General features: G+C 42.7%; 1 protein-coding gene across 1 annotated transcript in view; it reads left to right on the top strand.

Annotated features, from left to right (window-relative positions):
- The window catches only part of LOC129850829 (zona pellucida sperm-binding protein 2-like), a 14,545-nt gene extending 2,431 nt beyond the window's left edge, over positions 1-12,114 (top strand). The window contains exons 8-12 of the mRNA XM_055917042.1: positions 44-174; positions 505-694; positions 11,592-11,733; positions 11,829-11,925; positions 11,999-12,114. Of these exons, the coding sequence (XP_055773017.1) occupies positions 44-174; positions 505-694; positions 11,592-11,733; positions 11,829-11,925; positions 11,999-12,072 (634 nt within the window). The 3' untranslated portion in view covers positions 12,073-12,114. The remainder of the gene's footprint in view (positions 1-43; positions 175-504; positions 695-11,591; positions 11,734-11,828; positions 11,926-11,998) is intronic.
- The last annotated feature ends 170 nt before the right edge of the window (positions 12,115-12,284 follow it).

The following is a 12,284-nucleotide window of genomic DNA, read 5'->3' as shown; positions in this document are numbered from 1 at the left end:
TCCACTCCACTGCTTGAAGTTTCCCCTACATACCTCTTTTTAGGTTAAAGGTTTCCTGCTACTATGTGGTCAACATCACTCGCACATTGGCCTTCCTCACCAGGCCGCGTGACAACGAGCATTTTGCCGAGATTGGGACTGGTCGACAAATGGTCAGAATGAGACTCGCTCAGGGTAAGCGTGCACTAATTCAGAATTTCAACTTGGCCTCTAAATTCTATTCACTCCTGATCTGGAATATAGAATCTTGGACGGTGTCCTTAACAAAACCATTCCCAAAAATGTAAGCCTTATGATATATTACTCTTGCGTTCTGAGATCTACAGGTGTGGCTATGGAGTAACGGTGAGGAGCTGATTTGGGAATTTGTCAGAAGCCTCTGGTGGGGGGGGGGGGGGTTCATCGGGGCACAACAGGATATGATAAACGTGTGTTTCTTTATGGACAAGTTGAGATGGTACCTCGCTGTTTTGTGCCCACCGGTTGTCTCATTCTGTGTTCCAGACGCCTCGTATAACACGTTCCACCAGGAGGAGGACTATCCAGTGGTGAGGTACCTGAGACAGCCTCTGCACTTTGAGGTGGAGCTGACCAAGTCCTCTGACCCCAAGGTAGCGCTGGTGCTTGACCACTGCTGGGCCACCCCCAATGAGGACCGTGACTCCCGACCCCGGTGGAATCTCATCATTAATGGGTAACTTGTTGTTTTTGGGCCTAAACAAGTGTTATTCCACAGGTGTGGTTCCTGAGTATTTAGCAACCTATCATGTTTGGCAGGCCATTTACTTTGGCTACCGTGGCTATGCCCCCATCCATAGGTAATGAGTGGTCACAATGGTTTGAGCTTAACGATGTGAGCAGTATGCGGTCTGTCACCAGATCTCCACCCAAATGAACACTTATGGGAGATTCTGGCGCGTACCATCACATGCTTGTTATCACTGCAGCGTAGCATTGAAACAGAACGTATGACGCAAACAAACGACTCTAAACCGCGTTGTCTGAAAAGCATCTAAACAATGTTTTGTACTGATGAGAAATAAAGGTCTTCACAACTTTATTCCACCTTTGCTTGTAAAATATATAAATGTTAATGCTATCATCTAGTCTAAACAACAGCTAGACTTGTTTTACAATGTGCTCACCAGTGATGCGGTACAAGGGAGCCATGTAAATCTAGTTTGGAAAATATGGCAGCCATGTTTGTCAAGCAAGAACTCCCTAATTCCATTCACTGCTTCCATTGCATGAGATCTTAACTTAGTTTGGCCACTTCAGCGTGTGACAAATCTTTGTACTTGTTACGACGTACACATGACAAGTAGTTTACAATTAACAAATCAAAAAGCCAATTGTTGTCACCTCCCCAAATGCAAGCCTAGCTTAAACGTAGCACGAAAGCTAAACAGAGCTAAACTTACAGCAGAGAAGAGGGGTGGCCAGAAGAGGACTGGCCACTCCTCATAGCCTGGTTCCTCTCTAGGTTTCTTCGTAGGTTTTGGCCTTCCTAGGGAGTTTTTCCTAGCCACCGTGCTTCTACACCTGCATTGCTTGCTGTTTGGGGTTTTAGGCTGGGTTTCTGTACAGGACTTAGATATCAGCTGATACATTTGATTTGATTAAGTCCTTGGGGTAAGGTATTGTGGAGAGGATGATGCAGGTAATGTTACTTAGATGGGGGATTTATCAACAGTTTTACTAAGCTAAATACCCCTGGAAAGGGGGGTCTGATCTGACAACCCTGTGATGCCGTGTTCAACTAACGGCTTGGAAGTCTTTGTCTTGAATGCACTGAAGTCTATGGTGGTACTCCGAGTTCCCAGGTGTCTTAAACACCATACGTCAGTCGAGTCTGACAGACTCTTACGTGATAACCCGACTGCATTGTATGGCGTTAGCTCATATTAGTACCACCTTAAAGTGTTTTACACACGTCCATTACAATCTAGGCAAGAATCAGAATGCAGGCATAAAATGCTAAGTACATTATACTTAGGGTATGTTTACAGTAGAAACGTTACACAGAAAATAAGGCATTTTGATAGGAATGCACGCATGTCCAGTTATTTGTAAGGAAGGGAATGTGGGCACCAGGCAATAAATGTGCCAGGGGGAAAGTTTGTGAGCGGCTGGCAAGCTTGGCTTGCCTTTCCGATTTGGTTTCATACAACTGCTCTTAACACTGACTGAATAATTGTTGAATTCAGGCACAAGTGACCTCTTGTGTTTAAAACGGTTATTGCACTAAACATAATGGATGGTTCACACGCCTGTGCAGCATGGAAGTTGATGTTTGAAACTGAATAGGATCAGTTGACAGGATCCCTAGAAGTTGATGATACTTTCAATGGAATTTCCTGTCCTAGAGGAATGCGCTAATTGGGAGTTGCTAAAAATGAACAAATACCACGGTCAAGTGTAGCAGCATCTTGCTAGCCTTATTTAGCTAGCTAATGTTCATATTTTAAAAAATGTCACACAGCTGGGTTTGTCATAAGCATTGATTTGGGTGAGCACTTTGCCACAGATTGACACCGCTGGCCTAATTTTTAACTTTGCCATCTTCTCAAGAATTTAAATTGGGTAACCTATTGAAAGATTACTTATTTCTGCGTGTGAGAGGCTCCTGCAACTTTTTTTGCGAAATAATCTAACTTAACCTACTTTATGATACTTTTTACAACAAACGTTTCTTTCTAATACAACATCGTAACTTTCTGTGTAAAAATGCCGAGTAATAAGCGACCAAAGGACAATAAATCCACATCGGAGGCCTACTCCACACCAAACAACGAGACAGACATGGCGGAAGGCACAGGCAACAACGTGACACTTAAAGAACTTACCCAGGCTTTGGGAGAACTACGTGTTGCTTTAGCTGAGGATCTTAAGGCTACTATTGCTGAACTGGACACCAAAATCGAGGGCACCATTCGAGCGGTCGCTTCGCAGGGCCAGAGTATTGCGGACCTTGAGAGGGCTTCTGAATTCAGCGCTGGTAGGATCGACGAGTTAGAGAAGCTGTGCTCGTCACTACAGGGTACTGTGCAGAGGCTTTCTGTGAAAGTGGTCGACCTGGAGGGCCGTTCCAGACGTAATAACCTTCGCGTTGTTGGTCTGGCAGAGGGGGTAGAGGCGGGCTCTCGCCCCACCGACTTCTTCGCCAAGCTATTGAAGGATGCAATGGGATCGGACGTTTTGGCTTCGGACCCCCAGCTGGACCGTGCACATCGCGCCCCAGTGCCTGGACCGGGTCAACGCCCTCGCCCAGTAATCATCTGTCACAGTTTCAAGACCAAGGATCTTATCCTGCGCGAGGCCCGAAATGAGGGGCAACCTGTTACATAAAGGGCACCCCTTCCGTGTCTATGATTATGCGCCCGATGTGGCAAAGGACCGTGGCGGCTACAGAGATGTCATGGCCAAACTCTACAAACTCCATCTTCGACCAGCCTTGCTCTTCCCTGCAAGACTAAGAATTACCCCGCCCTCCGGTGAGAAGATGTGGCTCTCCTCGGTTTTGGACGCAGAGAAGTTTATCCGGGAACATACGCCAATCCCCCGTACAGGTTAGAGTGCCTTGTCATTGTGTGTTAGGGTCTGCTCATGGAATCGAATCCATACTAAACCATAACGGGTGAAACCGTATTGAACGGTCTCAACAAGGGCTACCGAACATGTAAGATGCTGTGGAGGGTGGTCTTGGCTCTCAATTAAAGTCACTTTCATTCTGGCTGTGTTCAGAGCGATGCCTATTTAGGATGCCTTCCAGGTTTGATCATTGACACTTTCGGATGAATATACTTATATTCCCCCCCTTTTTTTTTTTTTTTTTTTTTCTTTTTTTTCTTCGTTATTTATTTTTTAGTTCTTACATTTATTGTTATTACAATACCATTTATTTAAAGCTTGCAGGGGACTGGGGGTGATGGTGGGGAAGGGGCAGACAGACACCTGGATAGCAAGTGGATGTTTTGTGCCGTTCTGCCTTTGATATAGCCGAGGGCCGCTCTCCCGATTTAGATCCCTACCAGCCCTCTGTAGTGTCTAGGTAGGTGTGCGTACATATAATTATTATTTGTACTTTATAATTATTTTCTCTTAGCATGTTACTATTATGTATGTGTATATTTTAAATTAGTGCAGATTATTACTCTGGGGCATGAATGTTTCTGTATGGGTATGTATGTGTATATGCGCATATGTAGATATGTATGGGTGTGTGTGTATATATATATTTTTAAATATATACCTATGTATATGTAACCTATTTATTTTCTGACTGGGGGATACGTTTTAATTTAGAAAAATTATTGTTTCCGATCTAACCCACAATATGTAAATGTACGGCTGTCTAAGTTGGTTGCTGATGGTTCATGTTTAGACCGGCAGTGCTTAGCAAAATAATCTTGTGATGCTATATCTTGCTTATCTCAGGGATAGATAGACCCAAGATGACGCTTAAGTGCGCAATATGTTTAGGTTGCAACTTATTCTCTTTAGGTTTATTAGATGCTAATTGGACACTTTATTTGCGGGAGCCTCCTCAGTTCATATGTTAGTAGAAGTTCTAGGATAGTGAGAGGTGAACGTACAGTTTGGATTTTATTTTTGTTTCACCTCTTGTTCGAGGTCGCGCCATGCTTTTTTGGCATCGGCCAGACAATGTGTTTATTTTAATTTTATTTTCTCTCCTATTTGTGTATGCCTGTTAAAGGTGGGTTGGGCGGGGGGGTAAATAGTGGGGAAAGTAGGGGAACAGGGTGGGAAGTAAAGGGGCTTGCAGGGGGGGAGGGGCTGGTTGGATACTGCTCGGGTGTAGCTGCTACATATGCTGATCGTGATGGTTTGGTGCGCTTTCTTACCTTTTTATTGAGTTACAAGTTATGCAGGCCACCATAGGAACTACAAATGAGAGGGGGGCGGGGCTCACATTCACTTCCTGGAATGTCAAGGGCTTAAACGAACCAATTAAGAGAGGCAAGGTCCTAGCCCACTTGAAAGCACTCTCGTCTGATATCATATTTTTGCAAGAAACCCATCTGAAAAATAATTCTCACAGCAGACTTAAGTGTAGGTGGGTGGGGCAAGTGTATCACTCTAACTTCTCTGCCAAAACGAGAGGCACAGCGATTCTGGTACGGAAAGGAATTCCCTTTCTACATAAAACCACTATTGTGGATAAAGAGGGTCGTTATGTGATCGTAATAGGAGAGATCCACTCTACTTCTGTAACTCTACTAAATATCTATGGGCCAAACATTGATAACCCCTCTTTTTTCAAGAGTCCTTGCCCTGATTCCAGATATCTCCCATACTAACCTGTTTATTGGAGGGGACCTTAACTGCGTGCTAGACCAATATTTGGACAGATCCTCTACCCGGTGAACCCCCACCTCCTATTCAAGTGAATTCTTGAATACCTACATAAAGAATTCTAACTTATTTGATATATGGAGGATCACTAACCCTACGGGCAGGGAATACTCATGTTCACAATGTTTATACTCAAATTGACTACTTTTTGGTTGATGCTAAACTACTCCCCTATACCTGTAATGTGAAGTATCATGATATTATAATCTCGGACCACAGTCCACTCACCTTCTCCCTGAGATTGGGTGACATGGTACCAAACGAGAGGGTCTGGAGGTTAAATCCTCAGCTCCTCACAGAACCAACATTCTGTGAACATCTTAAAGACCAAATAACATTTTTCTTTGATACCAACGACAACACAGACTTCCCCAGCATTACTGTGGGAAACACTTAAGGCTTATTTGAGAGGCTGTATCATCTCCTATCAGACTGCCATGAGTAGGCAAAACAAGGGAAAATTGGTAGAACTGGAGGGACAAATTCACTTACTGGATAGGGAGAATGCTAGACATCCATCTATGGAGAAACATAAAAAAATTACCTCTTTAAAATTTGAATATAATCAGACTCTCTCAGCTAAAATTGCTAAATCTTTTCTCTACGCCAAGCAAAAATATTTTGAGTTTGGTGACAAACCACACAAATTACTCGCCAGACAACTTCGAAAAATTGTGAATGATTCACAAAGTTAAATCTGCATCTGGGGAATTACACTCTTCCCCCAAAGACATCAATGACAGATTCCGTCAGTTTTATGAGACTCTATATACATCTAAAGCCGATTCTAACCCCTTAATTATGCAAAACTTTTTGGATGACTAATCTTCCTGCCCTGAACCAGGAAGATTCTAACTTCCTGAATAAGGAAATATCTCTTGAAGAAATTCGAGAAACAATCAAAACTCTAAAGAGTGGCAAGACCCCGGGCCCAGATGGATACCCGGGTGAATTCTATAAAACTTTCAGCAACATGCTCTCTCCCTACCTGCACAAAATGTTGGTTCAGTCCAGAGAGGATGGAGCTCTCCCATCTACTTTGGATGAAGCATTCATTACAGTTATACATAAGAAGGGTAAAGATCCGGAAGAGGTAGGGTCGTACAGACCAATATCCCTCAATACAGACCAAAAGATTTGAGCAAAAACCCTGGCTAACAGGCTTAGCACTTTAATTGGCAAACTGGTCCATTCGGACCAGACCGGCTTTATCCCGAACAGAAACTCATTCTTCAATCTCAGGCGCCTCTTCAACATTATGTATTCTCAGAGGTTACCAAACATGGACCTTGCCGTTATCTCTTGACGCCGAGAAGGCTTTTGACCAAGTTGAGTGGTCCTATCTATTCGAGGTCCTACAGAAATTTAATATTGGAGATGGGTTCATAAATTGGATCCAGCTTTTATATAGGAACCCCTGTGCGAGAATACTCACTAACCAATCATTGTTGCCCCGATTTAACCTCTACAGAGGGACAAGGCAGGGTTGTGCGCTGTCGCCTATGCTCTTCGCCCTAATCATTGAACCTCTCGCTCAGACGATTAGATCTGATGCAGCAATACACGGCTATAATACTAAAGATACTCTAAATAAGATTTCCCTATACGCAGATGACATTCTCCTCTATGAAACAGAACCCCAAGCTAGTATTCCAGCTATTCTTGATGTGATTAATTTGTTTGGTACCTTCTCGGGATACAGAATAAATTGGAACAAGAGTGAATTAATGCCCATACGGTTACAAAACACCTCCTGGCTAGAACATCTTCTACTTAGGTAAATTTTTCTGAAGATAACTTATCTAGGAATTGTAGTTACCAAACAATATTCCTTACTATTTAAAGAGAATTTCCCCTCGCTGATGCAAAAACTAAAAACAAACATTATTTTGGAGAACTCTCCCAATTTCTCTGCTCGGAAGAATTAATGCCATTAAAATGGTCTTCCTCCCACAACTGCTCTACCTATACCAGAACATCCCAGTATTCATACCTAAATCCTTTCATAAACAACTGGACTCAATTATCAATCCTTTCATCTGGGATTATAAAACACACAGGATAGGTAAAAAACACCTCTGCAAATCCAAGATGGAAGGAGGATTGTCTCTCCCAAATGTTATTATTGGGCCGCTAACCTCCGTGCGATTACGTTTTTGCTGGATGACGCACGTCCGTCACCCACCTGGCTTAGTATGGAGCGTGAGGAGTGTCACCCCTTCTCTATTGGTGCTGTGATTTTGTCGCCTGTCAATCTGGAGAGGTCACTTTATCGTAACAATCCTATTATACATTGCACAGTCCGAATCTGGAAGCAAATTAAAACCCACTTTGAGCTTAGACCAATGTCATTCATGCTCCCTGTTGCCAGGAACCCCTCCTTTGCCCCCTCCAACCTTGATAACACCTTTGAGCAATGGGGAGAGTTGGGGATAAGTAACATAGGGGATTTATATATAGAAGGGACCTTTGCTTCCTTTGAGTTGCTGAGGGAAACTTATAATCTTCCCAGAAATAACTTTTTCAGATACCTACAAATCAGAGACTATGTTAGGAAACACCTCCCAACATTTGGGAACGCTAAGCCTTCCATGTTTGACGGATGCATAAAAACATCCCCCACCTCAGACAAACTGATATCTCGTTTATATGACTCTTTTCAATCGGTTAGCACACCCTCTACAGAGGCCATTAAGGCAAAATGGGAGGGAGAACTAGGGACTGACATTTCGATGGCAGACTGGGAAGATAGCTTGGAGTATATCCACACCTGCTCCATTAACTCCAGACATCGGCTCATACAATTCAAGGTATTACACAGATTACACTATTCCAAAACCAAACTGCATAGGATATTTCCTGATACATCCCCTTTGTGTGATAAATGTCAGGCTGCACAGGGTACACTTCTCCACTGCTTCGCCCTATGCTCTAGCTTGCATGGTTACTGGTGTGGAATTTTTAGGATCCTCTCTGAAGTTCTGGAGACTTCAATTGACCCAGACCCGCTTCTGATAATCCTGGGAGTGTCTGATTCCCTAATCGGACTAACCAACCCCCAAAAACAACTCATCTCTTAGTCTCATTTCGGCAAAAAAAACGAATCTTGTTGTTCTGGAAAAAGAGGGAAGCGCCCACTACCAAATTATGGCTCAGCAAATTGGCAAACACTGTACACTTAGAAAGGATTAGATATATTCTGAACAATAAATTATTAACATTTGATCAGATCTGGCAGCCTTTCCTCTCTTACTTGGACCATTCGACGCTGTGAATTTGTACTTTTTAACGCACTCTCCATTGTAATATTTTAATCCACCTCTGGGCAGCATGTGCTGGCATCGCCACCCGAGCAGCGGGGAGGGGTATAAGGGGAAGGGATAAAGGGGGGGAATAAGGGGGGGGGGGGGTGACACCCACCCTCTTTCTTTCTACCTGTCCTTGTTTTGTATGTCTTGTTTTGTAATAATTGTTTTGTACCCAGAACTCTGGATCTTTTTATTTCTGCCTGCTCTCTTATGTTTAGTTAAAAATTGTATACCTGCCTTTCATACCTATACACCATTCCTGTGTGTTCAATAAAAAATATTTGAACGAAAGATTACTTATTTTTCCTACATTGTAATGGACACTGCAACCTTTGGTAGATGGGCTACAATGACTTTGCCCATTATTATGCACGCTGCAAATGACACTTTATTTTGCGGGTGCCTTTTCAGTATCTGGATACATCTTACACCAAGCAGTGTAGTGAAGCAACTTTATTGGTCAACCATTTATTTGGGGGATCGGGTTTGCCAAATGCTTTCAAATCACGTAATTTTACCATTATTATGAAATGGACGCAAAACCCCAAATTTGGCACCCCCTATTTTAATTTGCTCCGGTGGACACAAGGCTCATCTGTCACGGGTGTGACTTTGCAGCGGTTTATTAAATCAAATGTGATCCTGGTGGGGGTGGTAGCAGTTTGAAAAAACAGGCTGATAATGTTTTGTAGATCATAGGAAAAGACACCACGTTCACATGGCTGTGCACGAAATGGGCAGTTCAGATTTGTCACTTCAGCTGCAACTATATCATACTTGGCTTAAATCGTTGTGCAAATCCTGAGAAAGCTCTGGCCGTCGTCTGTCAGCTCAAGTGGATATGTACTGGTGTGGGCGTTTGTCTCAATGTAACGTCTTCAGATTTCACAAATCCCTTTTTGCTAATATCTGTCAGTTAAACAGTAAAGGATAAACCTCCCAAAGATGCAAATGACAAAAGTAGGCCTTAACTGTCAATGCGTAGGTTACTTTGTATAGTAGAGCTGCTCCCTTCACAGAAGTCCTCCACGTGTGAATCTGATGCCATGGGTGTAGAATATATTTTGTGACATATTTTTCTGACAGCGGAAGAATTGCTCTGACTCATTGCATGAAATTCTTAATTAAAATGAAGTACCTATTTTGAAAATATAATACCGACTGTCTATTCGGCAACTAAGGGTTAAACCACGGTCAATTGATCAATATTCAGGTTGCCTGTAGTCTGACCATTCTGGATCATTTAGAATTTGAAGAACCATTTAGAGGGACGTCTCACCACATGAGAATGCGATCATGTTAATGTAATTGAATATACATGTTGGACATACGACGTAGACATTTGACATCCGTCATTTAACTAGCTATAAAAGCCTTTGCAGTAGACAAAGTAATATTGTTGATGAGAAATGCTATGGCATTGCTCGTATGACCCTCCCTTGACAAATTTAAATGCATTTATTTTCAAATAGGCAGCCCAATTTCTGTTTATAAAAAAAATAAAAAATATGCTAAATCAGATTTTTCCAGGTCTGATGGGCCAAAAGATCAGAAATTAAAACCAACAAACTACTGTTGTGACCTTGAATTATCTGAGGACTGTTTAATTGTTACCCGACTAAATGAATCGTGTTAGGATTTGGGGTGCCGAGGAAACGGTTTTAAAGATACCGTCTCCCGACTTAAACTCTAGACGGTAGAAATCTATTACATTGCTAAAGTCAACTTATTAACCATTACATCGTATCCTCCTCGCAGCTGCAAGAACCCCAGCCTTATGATTCAGTACTATACAAATTGGTTTAATTTATTTACTAGCTAAACACACAGGTCCCTAGCGGACTGACACAATATGACAGCTTGTTACGATGTCTCCCCCACCCATGGTTCCATAAGGGACACTTATCGTTGTTACATTTTTGCATGAATGTATTAATGTGGGATGCCGCCGTGGTTGGGTCTTCTCTCTGATTGGCTCCCTGAGGTCACAATGTCAATAGTTGTCCGTGGCTCCAATGATTAGTCTTGAATGGAACTTCAGGATGGATTTTCCTTTCATTCATTCTGGAAGATGGGCTAATCAACCCTGTCGCTGATTCCTCAGTGGGTGATGAGAGTAGGATGGTTTGGATATAGTAGCAGAATGGTCCCACTGAAGTTAGCTTTTCTAGGTACTTGGCTCAAACAGCTAATCGGCTGTACCAGTGACTGTCTGTCTGAGGTGTTTATTCTCCCTCGTGTTGGTATTCAGGTTTCGGACCACTTTGGACGTGAGCTGCAGCTCGCCGTCCTTAGGAAGTTGCGTTTAGGGAAGTTCCAACCATTTCAAACGTGTAGCTAGCGACTCACGGTTTTCTGGTCTAATGTTAATTTCAGTTACCATCCTTTTATGCACTCTGGCCGCCGGGGACAATTCTATCAGTCTGGCCCGCTCTCTGATGTCACTTGTGGCATGGCTACTTACTATGCACATTTTCTAGGAGTTTCTCTAATACGTTCAAAAGTGAATACTGGAACAATATTTCTAACATAAGACTGGTCAGAGATAGAAAAAGAATGTCATGTTGACTCTTATTTTGTGATAAAAAAAAAAAAAAGGAAATACTGGAACTAGAAAAGTGCTCACACTACAGGTAGGAAGTCTCGAGCCTTTACATTGTATATGAAATATGTTGGGGGTTTTTCAAGACCGAGGGGTAAGAGTTTTGGTGGAAAGAGCTGAATAAAAAATACTTTAGTTCATACTGGAGGGTGAGAAGGAACCCACTTCTCCTGTCATTTACAACACGGTGTGAATTGATCTGATCCTCACAGGACAGTCATGACACCACCATAAGACTTCGTACACAAGGCGGTTGGGGTTTAGTGTTCTTGTTCCTAACTTAGTCCCTCTCTCTACACTGGCAGTTGTGAGAACCCGGAGGATCCGTACCGTGTAGTCTTCCACCCGGTGGTAGCTGACGCCAGGGTCCACTTCCCCCCTCACGTCAAACGCTTTGAGGTCTATATGTTTTCCTTCGTCGAGGATGCAGTTGAGCCGAGTGGCCAGGTAACAAATTTCACCCAACAATCTTTATTGGTTAATTTTGTGAGTGGCAATCATCCCTTTTAAATTTCTGACACCATCAAATCTTTGATTCCTAGGTCTTTGTCCATTGTGATGTGGTCATCTGTGACGCCAGTAGTCCCTCTGGCGGCCCCTGTAGTGGACAATGTGTGAATCAGGACAACTCGAAAAGAGGTAGGTCTTGTTTTATGCTTTTCAGACCCTGTCAGACCATAACTGAACTAATAGGTTCTCTCTCTCTCAACAGGTCAACGACATGTCAAAGACCTCTTTGAGGAGCGTCATTTGTATGTTTCTTCTGGATACATTCTTTGGGTGTAATGTCTTATTCTAACATGTCAAATAAAGTGTTCTATACAACAATTAAGTTTTTTACTTGCGTAGCAACAATCCTAACCGTTGGAGCTACCTTAATTGTATCTGATTTGCGCATATACTTTAGTGGATGTAGTAGGCTTGTCATCTGACGTGTGTCAATCAACCCTTTTGTAAGCATGGAACTCTGAACCATCCACCGGAGATAAGTGTTGCGC

Source organism: Salvelinus fontinalis, unplaced genomic scaffold (genome assembly GCF_029448725.1).
Source record: "Salvelinus fontinalis isolate EN_2023a unplaced genomic scaffold, ASM2944872v1 scaffold_2360, whole genome shotgun sequence".
NCBI classification, from domain to species: Eukaryota; Metazoa; Chordata; class Actinopteri; order Salmoniformes; family Salmonidae; genus Salvelinus; species Salvelinus fontinalis.
The sequence above is the reverse complement of the archived record's forward strand: the minus strand, read 5'-3'. Positions and strand labels throughout refer to the sequence as shown.